The 17,919-nt window shown below is 40.2% G+C and overlaps 1 protein-coding gene across 1 annotated transcript in view; it reads left to right on the top strand.

Moving 5' to 3' along the window:
• The window catches only part of gmds (GDP-mannose 4,6-dehydratase), a 183,266-nt gene that overhangs the window by 139,302 nt on the left and 26,045 nt on the right, over positions 1–17,919 (top strand). The window contains exons 8-9 of the mRNA XM_039811883.1: positions 2,080–2,198; positions 3,475–3,571. Coding sequence (XP_039667817.1) covers positions 2,080–2,198; positions 3,475–3,571 — 216 coding nt within the window. The remainder of the gene's footprint in view (positions 1–2,079; positions 2,199–3,474; positions 3,572–17,919) is intronic.

The following is a 17,919-nucleotide window of genomic DNA, read 5'->3' as shown; positions in this document are numbered from 1 at the left end:
TATACACAAGAAATTTCAAAATATTTTGTATTGCTATTAAGTATAACCTAACGTATTCCTGCTCCCCAGAGAATGAACGTTTCCCATTTTGGACACAAAAAGCCTCCTTTAGCAACACCAACACGTCAAATGTAAACGTTGTACGCTGTACGCAACATGTCTAACGGCCATTGTGCCATTAAAACTTATATAAATAGTCATGATCACCAGAAGATCAGTCTGAAGCAGATTCACATTAAATTTGCTGTTGATAATCATGGCTGTCATATCATATATTGTTATATTTTTGAGGCACCCTGACATTTCGTCTAGCACCAATTTATGACAAAAATGTTTACTTATGCAAATGAAATATTTAAATCTTATAGGTAGATTGTTATGACATATACTGACATACATTTATTCTCTAAAATGAATAAAAGAATGTTTCCGTCACGTGCTTTTTTGTGGGGTGTAATGAACATTGAAGCTCCTGGGAACTCAGGTTTTTAGTCTTTTCTTTGTGTGTTTCTGCAAAAGACACACCTATGAGTAGTACTGCAGAGGGAACACCGAATCTGCTACATGTGCGGAGGGAGACAGCCAGTCTCTGCTCTGTCCAACTGTATCACATAAAACATCCTGATGTGGCTGAATGGAACACACACCATTCAATACAAATCCAAGTAGAGCACATAAACTGTGCTGCTGTGATCCTCGGAGAGCGAGACAGGCAAAGTGTTTAAGTTACCTCTGTAGAGACAGAGAGGAAACCCACTCCACACCTATCCACCTTTCTGCTGTGGAGAACAGACAGTGTGTGTGGTTGGACACATTTACAATAGGCCAGAGCAGAACTAGTGGTTAACAATGTGGCTAAAACTTCATTGCACAAGTAGTTTTCCATACAGCAGAAGAGGTAAAAGTTGTCACTTACCTTCAAGTAAGTTAGTTTTGAGACTAAACGTCTGTAAAGCACCTGTTGCATTTATCTCTTCATCAAATCAGCTCACTAAATCTATTTAGTATTTTATCATACCTCTTCCAAATATTTTCAACTGAAACATGCACAAAAACATCATCTCTCTATGTAGAACTTTTTTTTGTGCCTATGTCAGTTACTGAGACTACAAGAAGGTGTAACTGGCACAACAAAATCATTAGGACTGAGCCATCGACAGGAAGTCTTATGTCTGCATTGAGTTTTCAGTATGAAGTTTCATGATTTATGAATTATGGTTGCAGAACATGTTGACATTTATGACTGTAAATGGTAACACAAATCTACTAAAACGAATAAACTTAGCTTTTAACATACTTTGGTTTCCTTCTTTGCTCAAACAGTATGCCAAGAATCCGAAGCACATAAGGACTTAAATCGATACACGGAATCAATAAAATGTCTGTCTGTCTGTCTGTCTGTCTGTCTGTCTGTCTGTCTGTCTGTCTGTCTGTCTGTCTGTCTGTCTGTCTGTCTGTTCGTTCCCGTTGAGTCTCTACTAATCAGGCTAGACGTGCCAGAGGTCAGTGGCTCTGACCTGCTGGCTCTGGTTCACCATAAATATTATGGAACCACGCACAGACGCCCATGTTGGCTGTTTAATATAGTGCTGGGTCCATGAAGGGACTCAGACTATCAGCTTTCACTGGGTTATATAGGCTAATGATAATACTGGCTGCACTGTGTAGTTAGAAATACAAGTCAGAACTAGATGCTGCTGTACGTTTTATTTCTGTAAGTTTATCATCTCCTTAACGTTGCTACTAACTTGTGGTGTAATGTATCGGTTGGGCCATGTCTCAGTTGTGTTTGCGTGCATAGGTGCATGTGCATTCATGGCCACGTGTGTGCTTTTGTGTGTGCCAGCAGCACAGTGGGCCTGTGGGAGCGCTCGGTCCTCCTTTCCCACGATATTTGTCCCATGAGCCCCTGCAGTGACGTCAGGACAGAGGTACGGGCGAATGCCCCGCTCAGAGGTCGCAGGTTCACTTCCTGTCTGTCAGGACTAAGTTGGGCAGGGTCCAGTGTTGAGCGCTGAACTGTCTTTATGATCTCTCAGTGGTTTAACCTCTCTGTCCCTGTCTCACTCTTTCTTTCAGGCTATGTGGCTGATGCTGCAACAGGAGGAGCCAGAGGATTTGGTCATAGCGACGGGGGAGGTGCACAGTGTGAGGGAGTTTGTGGAGAAGGCCTTCAAACGTGTGGGGAAGACCATTGTGTGAGTGCACACAGATACACATTTGGTACACAATCAGACATTTCCATACATGTTTTGGCGATTTTACATGTCCGTATCATGAATAAGCCCCCATGTCACTTTTCCATGAAAGTCACAACAATCACAGGACGTACCTTCTGACCTTTTTAGCACTTTTCCAGTCGGATTTGAATGCCATCACATTAACGTAAAAATCACAGCATGAACTCATAGATACTTAATGCACAGTTTGTGTCTTCTTAGGAGCCCTGAAATAAATGAGTGATTGAATCATCATTTCTTATTCTAAAGTAAGTAAAATAGGTCTAACAAACTAGAAAATAATGTCGATGAGCCAATTTTACTGTGAATATATAGAGACGATGACATCACATGAGACAAGGCTATACAAATGTATCTATTGTTATACCTTGTAATCAGGTTCAAAAGACAAAAACACCCCAGAAAAGCACAGTAATCATCAGACTATCAGCTAATTCCACGTTTTAACTTTCATCCAGCTAACCAAGCAAAACATTTTAAATATACACCGCAAAATGCCTCTAAACATAAAAATTCCATTTCTAACTTTTGTAATCATGCTTTTTTACTGTCTGACTGAAAAAGGCTGCAGAGTTTAAAAATGATTTTTTTTTTTTTTTTGCATGAGAAGCAGCAGGATGGCCATCCATTAAGCAATGGAGATCCAGAACCAGTTTTTCATTTTCAAAATAAGTTTTCAAATTCTTTCACTCATGCATTCTGAATATCACACATTGCAGCTCTCTCTGTAGTGGTTCATGTTTGAAAAGAGCCATGACAGGGGGGGCCCTTTGCTGCATGTCGTTCCCCCTCTCTCTCTCCCCTTTTATGTCTAAAGCTGTCCTATCTAATAAAGGCCTACAAATGCCATTAAAAAAAAAAAGAATGAAAAAAAAAGAGCCATGACAGAACATTCCTGGATAGATGAAGCCAGCAATGTCACGGGTTCTACTGTATGTCTGAAAGAAGCTATATTGTCGAAACTTCTGTCTCCCGTTGAATGCCACGTCTCAGTCCCGTCCTCTGTCTCACCTCTTATTCACCTCCCTCTTGTGTCCTGGAAGACTCTGACATGTTGGTGAAGGTGTGTGTTGATTTCAGAAAAAAAAAGACAGGTGACATGTTTTGTCTGCACGAGTCGTTAAAGAAACAAACTGCACGAGAAGTCATCAGGGAGACGAAGGAACAGGCAGCTGAAGCTTCCAGCAGCTGTGGGGAAAAGTTTCCTTTCATGCTAAGATTTGTGTCCCTCCAGGTGGGAGGGAAAGGATGAGCAGGAGGTTGGCCGCTGCCAAGAGACGGGAGTGGTACATGTGAACGTGGACCCAAAATACTTCCGTCCCACAGAAGTGGTAAGTCAGATTTCTCCCCGTCTGTCTTTGTGTGTACCTATGTGTTGTTCATCTTTGTTCAAATCATCTTCTGGCCTGAATTTGGTTTTGCTCTTCGCTGTCGATTAACATTTAGCATTAATATCTTCTTCATGGAACAGTATTTTTCCGAAACACATATTATACGGTTGAAATGAACTTTTTTTTAGATATTATTTACTTGATTTAGCGTTAATGGCTCCATACTTTAGCTGAAGGAACTTAATGTGCACACACATTAACGTATTAGCTGACACTTTATCCATTCACTAGCTTTATAAAAAAACGAGTAAGTGGATCAAGATTATTTTTGAAATATGCTCCTTTATTTAACGTAACAAGCATTTAGCTATAAAATAGTTGTTTTCAGGGTGCCCTGGTGGTTTAACATGCATGCTACAGTACTGTATGCAACCACAACCTCCATTTTCGAAACCATCTCTCTCCCTGTTTTTCTTGTTTTTGTGTTATTTTGTATATTGTCGTACTATTAAATGAAGGCAAAAATGCCATTAAAATGTGTATATTTTAAAAAGAATGTTCATGGGTGATGAGTAATAAACATGACCCTCTCTCACTTTGAGCTCTTTCTTTTTAAGTTCTAAACAGTCTCTGGCCACAGCTACAGCTGGGTTGACACTAGTTGTCCCAATCATGCGTGTTGTGTTTGTTGTTGTTGATATTGCCTTGAGTGAGCCCATAACTGACGGGCCATCATGATCTTCAAACTTTGTACTTTCGTTTGTACAGTTGACTTTAGAGATGTGTCAGAAACAAAAGGGTTTTTCCTCTTGACTTCAGCCCAAGCTAACTTGTCACTTAATGATAAGGACCATACTGGTGGTTTTGCATGTTTTAGCCAATTAACTACAAACGTTGTACTTCATGATTGCCAACTATTTGTTTCTCATAAGCATTTGTTTCAGTTTATTTCAGATTTTTTGCTTGCTGTGCAGTTTATCATGCAGGAATGCAGACCATATCAACAAACTGCACTCCCTGCTGCAGAATAAAGTCGATCTACTATGATAAAATGTAATTCATATAGTTCTGTGCAATTCATGACACAGCGCAGCAGATATTTCCTCTTCTATATGACATGTTGTTTCTGCATGTATCTGATCGCCGGTCATTGTGTCTGGGACCATACACTTATCAGATGTAATGGGTCCATTTGACAGCCTCTGGCTGCTTATTGTATGCTTTTAAACAACTGGAAACAAGCCAGTCCGCCTCTTGAAGAGTAATGTAGGCTGCATCCTGCCAGTTGGTGCTGAATGGGTGCTCATATTTAGGCAAGCAACGATGAAAATGTACAGTGCCTTGCGAAAGTATTCGGCCCCCTTGAACTTTTCGACCTTTTGCCACATTTCAGGCCTCAAACATAAAGATATAAAACTGTAATTTTTTGTGAAGAATCAACAACAAGTGGGACACAATCATGAAGTGGAACGAAATTTATTGGATATTTCAAACCTTTTAAACAAATAAAAAACTGAAATATTGGGCGTGCAAAATTATTCAGCCCCCTTAAGTTAATACTTTGTAGCGCCACCTTTTGCTGCGATTACAGCTGTAAGTCGCTTGGGTATGTCTCTATCAGTTTTGCACATCGAGAGACTGACATTTTTGCCCATTCCTCCTTGCAAAACAGCTCGAGCTCAGTGAGGTTGGATGGAGAGCGTTTGTGAACAGCAGTTTTCAGTTCTTTCCACAGATTCTCGATTGGATTCAGGTCTGGACTTTGACTTGGCCATTCTAACACCTGGATATGTTTATTTGTGAACCATTCCATTGTAGATTTTGCTTTATGTTTTGGATCATTGTCTTGTTGGAAGACAAATCTCCGTCCCAGTCTCAGGTCTTTTGCAGACTCCATCAGGTTTTCTTCCAGAATGGTCCTGTATTTGGCTCCATCCATCTTCCCATCAATTTTAACCATCTTCCCTGTCCCTGCTGAAGAAAAGCAGGCCCAAACCATGATGCTGCCACCACCATGTTTGACAGTGGGGATGGTGTGTTCAGGGTGATGAGCTGTGTTGCTTTTACACCAAACATAACGTTTTGCATTGTTGCCAAAAAGTTCGATTTTGGTTTCATCTGACCACAGCACCTTCTTCCACATGTTTGGTGTGTCTCCCAGGTGGCTTTAGGCAAACTTTAAACGACACATTTTATGGATATCTTTAAGAAATGGCTTTCTTCTTGCCACTCTTCCATAAAGGCCAGATTTGTGCAGTATACGACTGATTGTTGTCCTATGGACAGAGTCTCCCACCTCAGCTGTAGATCTCTGCAGTTCATCCAGAGTGATCATGGGCCTCTTGGCTGCATCTCTGATCAGTCTTCTCATTGTATGAGCTGAAAGTTTAGAGGGACGGCCGGGTCTTCGTAGATTTGTAGTGGTCTGATACTCCTTCCATTTCAATATTATCGCTTGCACAGTGCTCCTTGGGATGTTTAAAGCTTGGGAAATCTTTTTGTATCCAAATCCGGCTTTAAACTTCTCCACAACAGTATCTCGGACCTGCCTGGTGTGTTCCTTGTTCTTCATGATGCTCTCTGCGCTTTACACGGACCTCTGAGACTATCACAGAGCAGGTGCATTTATACGGAGACTTGATTACACACAGCTGGATTCTATTTATCATCATTAGTCATTTAGGTCAACATTGGATCATTCAGAGATCCTCACTGAACTTCTGGAGAGGGTTTGCTGCACTGAAAGTAAAGGGGCTGAATAATTTTGCACGCCCACTTTTTCAGTTTTTTATTTGTTAAAAAAGTTTGAAATAGCCAATGAATTTCGTTCCACTTCATAATTGGGACCCACTTGTTGTTGATTCTTCACAAAAAATTACAGTTTTATATCTTTATGTTTGAGGCCTGAAATGTGGCAAAAGGTCGAAACGTTCAAGGGGGCCGAATACTTTCGCAAGGCACTGTAACTTTAATAGCGAGGGCGTTTTTGGGCATGTTGGATTGACTCACTCAGCTGTTGAGGCAATTCTGCTGCATTGGAAACTGCTTTGAAAGCACAAAGTATGTGTGTCTCTTTGTACCAGCTTGCGCATGGACAAGTGTGCATGTACCTGTGTTTATAACAGCTGTGAAACCAAAAAATGAGCAGTCATTTTTTCTCTCCATCTCTCTTTAAGTGTCTTTGATATTTGGGAGGTCTTTCTCTCATCGCTGTGGCCCAGGGGCATTGTGGCTGTTCCCCTTGGGACGGAGTAGGGTTACCCAGGGGTGTTGTGGCTGAGATTAGCTGTCAGGTTCTCAGTTTAAAGCTAGGAGCGCCCCTCTGCTGAGCTTTGGCCTGGCGAGATTAAAGCTGAGATCCAGTTGAGTGATGGTGGGGGATTAGCAAGGAAGCCCTGCTGAAGGCCTGCTGAGGCGATGTAAGCACCGGTCACACACCTGAGCCTATATTCTTTGTGCATGTCGGCTCATTCATTCAAGGTCTTAACCCTGAAACAGCACTGAAAACCACTCCAGACACTGGTCAAATCAGCCAATGGTAACCTATCAGCAAAGGAACAGTTCAGTGTCTTTCACAAGAGCTTTTGTGATACATGGACAAATGGACAATATATCCTGTAGTGTTGATGCCTACCTACCCCATCAGGCAACCCAGTCAATCGATAAAGCTAACACTAGTTGCAACATCTGCTTACAGACTTTGTCAGCTAAAGGAATTTTTGCAGGCAGCATTGAAAGGTTTCAAGATCCGGCCAGAACAACACAAAAATAATTTCTGTGAAGGTACTTTGGTAAATTTGAGAGATGTCAAATGTGAACAATATTTTATAGATTAATAGACCAGAAAAATAGAAATTCCTGTACATTGTCACACAATCCAATCGCTCTGCTGGCATTAAGTGTTTGGTCAAACCAAGCCTTGTCTACTGCACACCATATAGAGATATTGAAAAAAAAAAAGAAATTACTTCTGCACACTCACTGCAGCACTTATTAAACATGCAATATTGCTGTTACTGACCTTCATCATTAGGGCTGCAACTAACTATTATTTTCATTATCAACTAATCTGCAGATTATTTTTTAAATTGTCTATAAAATCTAAGAAAAAAGCCAAAAATATTCACCCCAGTTTCTCAAAGTCCAAGGCTTTGTCCTTTTTAAAAGTGTTGTTTTTGTCAGTCCCAAACCCAAAGAAAATCAGTTTAATATGCGGGAAATCTCAATATTTGAGAGGCTGTTACCTTTGCATAAAAAAATTACGACTATCGCTTTATAAATGGTTTGATTAGTCGACTAATAAAAACACTGCTCTCTTCATCAGGCATCGCTAGTTCCGACTGCCCAAGGTGACGTCTTATTATTTTGACCGACCAACAGTCCACAACCCAATGATATTCCATTTTCAGTGGTATAAAACGGAAAAAAGCAGAACATCCTAACATTTCAGAACCTAGAAATGTTTTTTGGATTAAAGGTTTCAATTTTTAAAGCTGTTCTTCTGTCTGTCAATCGCTTCCTCTATTCTTTGGGTCTGAGGTTGCATTTCACTTTCCAGGTTAAAAGTAGAATATCCAGCGGTTTCTATTACTTGAAACATGTGTAGCTCAGAGGGAACCGAGGGGAAAGACGGCAGGGATAACGAGAGGGAAGCAGTTCACTTACAGAGGGGATTTTTCTGCTCTTTCTCACTGTCTCTTTATTTCTGTGGTAGGGGTTAAAGGGACTGAGGAGTGTTTAACCTCTGACCCCTTCAGACAGGAAGTGACTGACACCGGGCTCACAGCTCAGCATTGTGGCTCTCCTGAAGTGGAAATACCTGTCATCAAGTGTGTGTGTGTGTGTGTGTGTGTTTGTACGTGTGTGTGCAATAAGAATCCCGCTGACACAGACTCAAACTCTTTTGGTAGTGTTTGCTATTTAGATGCAAGAAAATTTGGTTCCATGTGGGGCCTGTGTGTGTGTGTGTGTGTGTGTGTGTGTGTGTGTGTGTGTGTGTGTGTGTGTGTGTGTGTGTGTGTGTGTGTGTGTGTGTGTGTGTGTGTGTGTGTTTGTGTTTGTGTTTGGCTGTGGCTGTACCTAAGAGGAGTGGGTGTTCAGGCTGTGTGCACTAATATATATGTAATTCATCATTATCCCTGTCAGTGTGTGTGTGTCTGACATGGGCTCATTTATCTCCCCAGCCCCTTGGGACAGGGGCGATCAACCAGAGCGGTGTGAGAGCGGGTTAAATATGCAGGTGTGCTTCACATGTGGTGTGTGTGTGTGTGTGTGTGTGTGTGTGTGTGTGTGTGTGTGTGTGTGTGTGTGTGTGTGTGTGTGTGTGAGTGATTCACTTGCATGTGTTTATTTGGAATATAATGCCTTAAGGCTGCAGAGGTGGTGCCGAGTTTCCCTGTGCTCATGGAAGCTGTTTACTTCATATGAAACATGCTGGTTGAAAATAAAGAAACAAAGCTACCACCTTTTTTTTCGCAGATACTCACATGTAAAAGCAAAAGACGTGTGGTTTGAAGCTGTCGGGGGTGTTATGAGTTACCCATCAGCTAAGTTTCAAACTGATCCAACTGTCATGGCTGCCGTTTGTTTCCATTGTATTTGTTGTGCAGAGCTTTCAATCACACTTGTCAGCCTGTGGGATCCTGCCAAAACTGAGGTTTGGCTCAGAGCAGCCTCTACCTGAGCTCTTTGCAAAGGTGTGTCATGTATTATGCTCTAATAGTTAGGATTACTTTTGGTTGCCAGGCAATAAACAGTGCTGAGGTCGTGGATATTTCTAGTATGATCAGAGGGTTTCCTCTGTCTGGTTCTCACGGTTGTGTTTAGACCTTGTTAGGAGATTTACAAGGCTGGAAATGATCACTGACTGGGTGTAAACATAGCATATGGAGGTAACTACAGAGATGCTAAAATTGACAATAGGTTTGTGAATTAGTACAATATAATAGATGAATTAGGTGGAGTAATCGTGTGTGTGCGTGTGTTTTCCCAGCATATTTTTAACATGGGAAGACTGTTACAGAATATGCCAGGAAGAAGAAAAGTTCAGGCTACAAAAGCAGTTATAGGGTCACTTCAGTGATTTGGTATTGCACACACATGAAGTTGGGGGTTTATGAGTTATGTCAGATCACATTTGTTGCGTGGAGGCCAGATTTTTACTCCCTAGTGTGGATCAAACACCAAAAATACTGAATCCTACACTTCCTATTTCAAAGTCTAACACTGTGAGCCCCTACTCAGACAAAGGTAGAGTCAACTGCACCCTCACCACTCCCCAACCCTCTCCCAATAATCCTGGTACTCTTGGTACGGTTACCATCTTTACTATATCTTAAACCTTATATATTTCTGTGTGAATGTTTCCACATTGGGTCTCTCCAAAAAAACTCCTTCACCACTCTGTCCTTGAAACACATGCTTTCATTAGCTAGCACTTCTTTACAAATCATACACTGAGGCCATGGTGAGTCTCTTGAGCCAGTCCAAATAAACACAGCTCGATATATACTCTTCATCATATTTCTTTTTGTTTTAGCTCCTGTAGTTTCAAGCTGCATTTGAAAATCACTACATTTTGCTTCTTTAAGTAGCTTTATTGCCTCAACGAGCTGTTTCACATTTTCTGTTGCTACTGTTGACGTGTTGGTGCGTTGCCAAAATCAGCGGGCCTAACTACATAAACCAAGCTCGGTTTACAAACTTCTGCTGTATTGCAACTTTGTATTGCCTTTTTTTGGACCATCCCTGTTTGATAAACATCAATGGCTTTATTTAAAAATAAATTAAAAAATGAAGTCTCAAAAGCTGTGGCTCTTTTCTGGAGCTGATCTTTTGTAATGTGTAAAATAATTAGAGAGCCCCTCTTTATTACAAAATGTTACATTATCAAAGATAAATCCTTACTGCAGTTTACTAATGAACTCTGAGTTGATAATTTCCACTAAGTAGTCATAAATACTCAATTACAACATTACTTACATTAGATTAGTTTAGATTCAACTTTATTGTCATTGTGCAGAGTAAAAGTACAAAGACAACGAAATGCAGTTTGCGTCTAACCAGAAGTGCAAAAATGCAGAAAAGTGCAATGTGATATACAAAGTATAGACAGGTGGTGCATAGGCAGGACAAGAAATATATTGCAGTGTTATAAGAGCAGAATAAATATGGCTATGTAATATGAACAATGTATGAACAACATGTACAGATATGTGCAATGTAGTAGCAGTGACATTATAATAGTAGTAAGAATAATTTAGATATATGCAGTGTATTAGCAGAATATATAATAAGAAAAACTGAATCAATATGGAGATTCTGTATGAACCATATAGACAGATATGTACAGCTATGTGCAGTGTGGTAACATAAGAGTAGTAAGGATAAGTGTATGTGCAGGATGAATAGTATGAAGAGCAGTAGAATATGGCTATGTATACAGGTGTAATTACAGTATGTAAATTTGTAAATAAATATAACCGTATGGGTGGGATAGGGTAGTGCACAAGGGGACTCTTTTAACAGATGTTCTAATACAAAATCTAAAATGACATTTAAGTTGTAATGTTATAACTAATGTTTTTTTAATTCATTCAATTCGTTTCTCTTCAATACTCCCAATAACATAATGTATCCAATATAGTATTTTCATTTGGCCCAAGATTTATTAAAATAAGTGTAAAACGCAAGTTCAGTTCATCGGACAGTTACCCAACAACTTGTGTCATGTGATTGATAATAGCTGCAGAAGTTTCTCTCTTTTTCTTTGTTTAAACATCAATAAATCACAAATATTTATTGCAGATCCCAATTTGTCTCCCTTAGCACTGGAGTGTTCATGACGTGACGATTATGTTTGTGCACACTGCACGTATTTGCATTGGTGTGTGTCTACGTGCATGTACGCACTTGAGCGCATCCGTGCTAATGCAGCCCGGTTGTCATACTTCCAAGTTCATGTGTCGCTGCGGGGGATAAACTGCTATGAGTTGAGTGACAGCGCTGTTTTTTTTTGTCCAACCTCTCATGCAGAGGAGGAGGAGAAGGGGTGATGAATGGGAAGTTGTCTCTCAGTCTGTCTTTATCTCCATCTATCCCATCGGTGTTTCGCAGAACTCCTACACTGTCATTTTCCAAGGACACCTCCTCACCCTTTTGGCCCTTTTTGCACTTCTGTCTGTGTTACGGTCACAGTGATGTAACGAACACTGGTCGGCAACACAGGAATGCCCTTCCAGGCGAGATTATCCTCCTGTAAGTTAAAGCAGGCAGACAATTGCCCCCATTATTACCTACCACCTACTCACTCTGCTGTAGAGACCAGAATCAGAATCCTCATCTTGACATCAGGCAGACAGGACTGATGATCGAAATCAACTCTGAGTTTTGTAGGACTGCAACTAATAATATTCTACTTGTTTTGATAATTTATTATTGAAGTTTAATCAAAACCGTATAGTAATGGGGTTACAAGTTTATTAGGAGTTAGGGAAAAATGAGTCAATCATTCCAGACAATCAAACCAGAGTAAATCCAGCAAAGTTTTACCTTTTTGGATGACCAGATTATCTATAGGATTTTGTAGTGACAAAAGCATGCTCCCAGCATGACATGTCATCAGTTTTAGCATAGTGCATTGCTCCCCTGTGTTCCACGGCCACACTAACTTTATCAATACAATCTAGAAGTCATCTTTATTCGAGAGATTTCCATCTACGAGCTATCAGTCTCTTGGCAGCTGTAAGGCGGGCTAGGCAGAGGCACCTCTGCTTGAGTTCCAAGTTAAAGCCATTTAATTTTATCTGATCTTTTTTCCATCGATAATCTTCCTTAATCAGATCATATTAATATTTAGAATATGTATGTAAATCGTAGGAAATGCACATTAGTTCCCAGGGCCCAAAGTGACATCAGATGAGAAGCTTGATAAATGACTTTTAGTTTAATCGTTTGTCAAAATTGTCATTTCATTTTCTGTTCTAATTAATCAACTATTTCAGCACAATACTCATCACTCATCACACTGACATCACTGCAGTTCACAGTGGAATCAGTTGAAGCATATTTTTCTCTGTGGTGTGTTTTGATTGACAGAGAGTTCCCATGTATCAAAAACGGGGAAGAAAAGCAAGTTAGGCTTTGTTAGAGTCCTGTAACAGCGTTCCCTGCGTTGCAGTCATGTACACGCGATGGATCAACCTTTTTATTTTAAATATGCAAGTTCATTCCAGTGCAACACAAACGAAAAGTCTCGGGAGTGTCGAGTGTGTGCTGTATACACATAAACAGACACACTGTAATAGACAGTTTGTCATTCCAGGTTAAGGATTATCTTTGTGTTCATTCAAATAGAGGAAAGACACTGATCAAATAAATCCTGCTCTTATCTTTGCTCTGATCCCGAGCAACGTCCTGACACTGCATCAGACCATGTTCTCGCTGGTTAGTGGAGCCATTGTTTATTCATTGGCAGGAAGAGTTTTCGGATTGCTAAATTTCACATTGGTTCACTCTGGATTTGTTGCATCATAGCAGAAACAGGCATGAAAGGATATGTAGCAAAATGTAGGTTGCATTCACACCTGTGAGAGTTTAACAGAGCAGTTACCAGGCCCATTTTTTTATTTTTATTTTATTCAGACTGCAGGTAAGAATCACAAGCTCCCACATCAAACCCTAAATATAGCCCTATTGACAAACCACACCTCTGCATCTGTCAACCGTCTGTCCATGTGCGTATGCGAAATCTTGATTCTAAACTTCCTTCTTGCCTCGGATGGCTTTCATTCCAGTACTGAGGTGTGCGTAACGAATTCACCAAAAACACACTCTACTGCATATTCTCATACGTCGTCATTCCTGTCGTTGGACAAGGAGCTCAGACAATGGATCCAGTGATCCAGGAGAATGAAGACTGCTGGTGTTGTGGTAACCTTTTATGACTGTTGTCAATCCACCTGTTGAAGTCATCATCATGACAAAGACAAACCTGACTGATCTGGTTACTAAATATTGTTTTGCATTGTCAAGCTTTATTGAGTTTAAAGGACAAGTCCACCCTTGGATACTCTCCAACGCCACAGTTAGATATCATCAGTGTGTGATGTTGAATGCATTCCATGTGGCTTTGTGATGAAGTGTTGTGACCTGCCTACTCTACTTCAGTTAGTGATCTCATGAGTCTCACAGAGCGTCCTTTGATTGCTCCAACAGACAGGGCCTGAACTGAGCAGAGGTTTGACATAGTTTGCGAGAAAACTTGTTTGCAAGCAGTGGTTTGTTGAAAACTCCAATCAGAGCCATCACAGAGTGGCTACAAGGCCCGGACATGTATGTGCACAAACCACATTATCATACAATAAGCTAGTCTAGTTCATCTTGAAGATGCATGGCACAATGTCATACAGGTACAGTTAGAAATGCTATGCGTTGTGATAAAATATTAAAACAAAAGTAACAAACATGAACACATTCTTTTTTTCCAGGTCTCAAATATGTACTGTTTGTAAGCAGCCACTATAACCGTATCAAACACACCCAAAACAGAAATATGCACACCATAAATAGCATTATGAATACCTTAAGTAGCATTACAAGGCTCAGTCCTATATTTTTAATATAGATTATATAAGACGGACCTGCCTCAAAAATGAGAAATGATAACCTGTGACCATGACAACATCCTTCTTCCTTTGTTCTACAGTGGATTTCTCCCTGTGTGGTTGTTGAATATTATTGTAAAAGGATTAAAAGCTACAGAAAGAAAGCTATTTTCTGTCTGATTCTGAGGGACAGAACTTAACCTGAAATGCAGCACTTATACTTTGCAAGGCTGAATTTTAGCTGCACTTTAAAGCGCCCATATTATGCTCATTTTCAGGTTCATAATTGTATTTTAAGGTTGTACCAGAATAGGTTTACATGGTTTAATTTTCAAAAAACACCATATTTTTGTTGTACTGCACAGCTCTCTCTCACTGCTGCAGATCCTCTTTTCACCTGGTTTCTGTTTTAGCTACAGAGTGAGACCTCTTTTTATCTTCTTCTTCTGTACTATCTTTGATTGTACTCGCACATGCGCAGTAGCTCAGATGTAGAGCATGTCAGCTAGCTAACTCTAGAGACAGTAAAAGAGAGCCTGTTTCTACAACTTCAGTCAGTTACAAGGCAGGATTAGCTGGGAGACTTCTAAATGAGGGCGCACATGTAAGTAGTTCTTTTGTAGATTATGGTGAACTTGTGTGTGTTGTAGCAGTGCTTTGCTATTGAGAACGACATAGCATGCTAGCGTTAGCCGGCTAACGCTACGAGCTAACGGTTGTGGTTAGCCAGCTCATTTCGGACTGTGACGTCACAGTCCGAGACGATTTTGAACAGCTCACTAGGAGACTGAAAGCAGGACACATTCAGAAACCGTATCTCACTCAAAACAGCATGGATGGATTTTTTTCAAAGTTTGTATGTGTGTGGAAGCACCAGAGACACAAAAGAACACCCCAAATCCCAGAAAAAGTGTTTTTTTCATAATATGGGCACTTTAATTATCTTTCTCAAAGTATCTCCAGGACAAAGAAAAACCCAATGTATTGTACTTGTATATCACTTTGTCACAGTGTGTTTGAGAACATTTTTCCTTAAACCCTTTTCAACCTGGACCATTGTTTCAAACCCACAAAACTTTGTTTTAACTTCTAGTCAATGTCTCGAGGACTCGAGGGATATAAAACATGTCAGACGAAACTGTGGGAAAATGTGTAGTGTGTACAAAATCACATGACCGCTTGAAAGATTCCAAATGATGTTATGGTGCAGCCATGAAAACATGGTGGTTTAAATAATTCATTTAGTGTAAGCATCATATAGTTTCAATGAAGTGTTACAACAAGCAGAGACGTAATATATGTGTGATGTTGTCATACAATGTGGAAAAGGCCTCTATTTTCTAATGTCAAGGCTGCTTAAGAAAGAAATTTAGAGGGGAAAATCGGAGTTCAAGAGTTTAAAGCTACACAATGTATTTAACAAGTCTGCTCGGTGGTACCAAGCTGAACAAATGGGCATTATTGTGGAACCCCCACACCCCCATTATCTCTGAATATTAACTATAGATGGAGTTTAATTTCAGAAAACCCAACTTTAGCTTTATTATTCAGTTTTAAAACAAGATTACCTACTTTCTATATAAAAAAAATTAATGTTACATTGCAGCTGTGGGAGTTGAAACAGCATGCATCTAAAACATTTAATGGGTTTTATTACTACATATCTCTTGCTATACAAGCAAAGGTGGAGAAGTTACAGGCTGGCAAAGTAGGGATGAGACTCTCACCAACATGACTATCACAATGGACAACCTGGGACCTTAAGGCAAGGGTATGCTCAAGAAGAACTAGTTAGTACAAGGTGTTGTCAGTCTACGTTGGGAAGCAAAAGTTTTTGTACCCGTTCCGAATGGCAACAGTCGAAAGTGAAAAGCTGTGGTTGTCAAATTGTTGGTTTTGGAAAAGTTAAATTCAGTCAGAAGCAGTCACCCCCCCCCAATACGATGCCAAAAGGGGTTGGAGGAGGGGTTTACAGGCGCTGTTTGACCATGCAACAAGCACTTTGGTGAAGGATAGTGACATCTTTAGAGTCAGTAGGGTCTCGTTTTTAGCAGCAGAAATGAGGTGCTTGGTTCTCAGGCCTTGTTGAAGAAACAGAGCTGGTGTTGGGTTTCATTTGACTCCATGCAGGCGGTCCAGACATCATAAATCCACTCCCAGGGTCCTTGTAGTGCTGTCTCCACACACAGAATGAGTATTACAGTTTCTCTGATTGGAAAAGGATGAGACAAGCTCCATTTGAGTTGCTGTCAAGTGTCTGTTTTTCAGCAGACATCATATAACCCTTCTTAAATCCACACCAGTTACTGCTTTTACTTTCTGAACGTTCTAGTGCAAAATAACACTAGTGGTAGACACAGACGCAGTAAGATTGCAGCAACCGCAGTGTCATATCCCGCTGTGGCGCAAATTCTTTATCCTAACAATGAGAAAAACAGGTATGGCCCCACACACGTGTGTGCTGCTGACATAATGGCTCCTGGCAGGCAGTAACTCATAGTCTTCTGTCCCTGTGCCCCAGAGAAGAGTTTTAACAGTTGGCCTGTTTTGTTGCGTAATATCTGCTATTTAATGAAGCCTGAAATATGGTGGCTATTTTAGAGTTTCCTAGTATTAGGTTGTAATTCTTTTCAGGCATCAAGTTGAGAGGTTTTTAATAGCACAAGAGGCTATTGAGTCCATCAGCTGTTTCATATTCTACTTCTTCAAGGAAAATTTTAGGTTTTAGAATGTGGGTCTTATTTTCATTCTTGTGGCCATTATTCCTTTGGGTTATTATAGCATTTTAACCACCAGGTTGATTATAAAGCTGCAAAATTATGGCGAAACTGCAAGACAAAGCTCTACAATGAAGAGCACTTAGACTTCCCCCTAAAAGTCGATGTCTACAGGACAACACAGGCAACAAAAAACAAAACCGATCTATCAAAATGACATACCTGTCAACCTCACTGTAATATAAAAACAAGGAGAAAAGTGATGGAAAATGTGTGGAAAGGAGTAATGACATGCTGCCCCTTTTCCCCCCTCTCGTTTCTGCTCACTGTTCTGCTCCGCGAAAGTCAGCTTTATATTTCACTCCCAAACCATGCCACCACTCATGTACTGCTTCCTGTAGTGTCGTCTAGTGTGACTGGCACTTACCCTGACAAAGTTGTCAAGAGTCCTGAAGAAGAGGAAATCTACTATGAACTTGAACCATTGATGGGCTGCAAACGGTGCAGTCTGACATATCAGAATTCAACTTGGAAAATTCAGCCAAAAAAAGAGGGAAATCAAAGTCAGAAGTACAGATGAAAGTTAGTTATCCCAATCTGTCCCTCAAACGTACATTGCTTTGCGGAGATTTTCCTCGGTTCAAAAGTTCTGTTACAATATATAGTCTAAGTAATTGAGTTTAATGATGATTCAACATGCTAGGCGTCACAGTATATAGCTGGGTACTTAATCCAATAAACAGAAATCCAAAAAGCCATCATTAATGAAGGTATAGGTTGGGCAAATGCCCTTCCAGTGTCAGTAGTTTGCAAGCTGAAGAAAAGCATTAATATATCAGTCAATTGGAGTACGCTTCTGTTGATGTTTTCTATGTAATTGATTTTAAGTGAGGACTTGTTTAAACCTTTCCTGAAAGTTCATGTGGTGATGCTGCTTGTACCCCTTCCTTTTATTTTTAGAGTAGACATTTGGGAATTTCTACTTTCAATCCAATCCATTTTATTGACATAGCACATTTAAAAAACA

This window comes from Perca fluviatilis, chromosome 9 (genome assembly GCF_010015445.1).
Source record: "Perca fluviatilis chromosome 9, GENO_Pfluv_1.0, whole genome shotgun sequence".
In the NCBI taxonomy this organism is placed as follows: Eukaryota; Metazoa; Chordata; class Actinopteri; order Perciformes; family Percidae; genus Perca; species Perca fluviatilis.
This window is presented reverse-complemented; position numbering and strand designations above follow the sequence as displayed.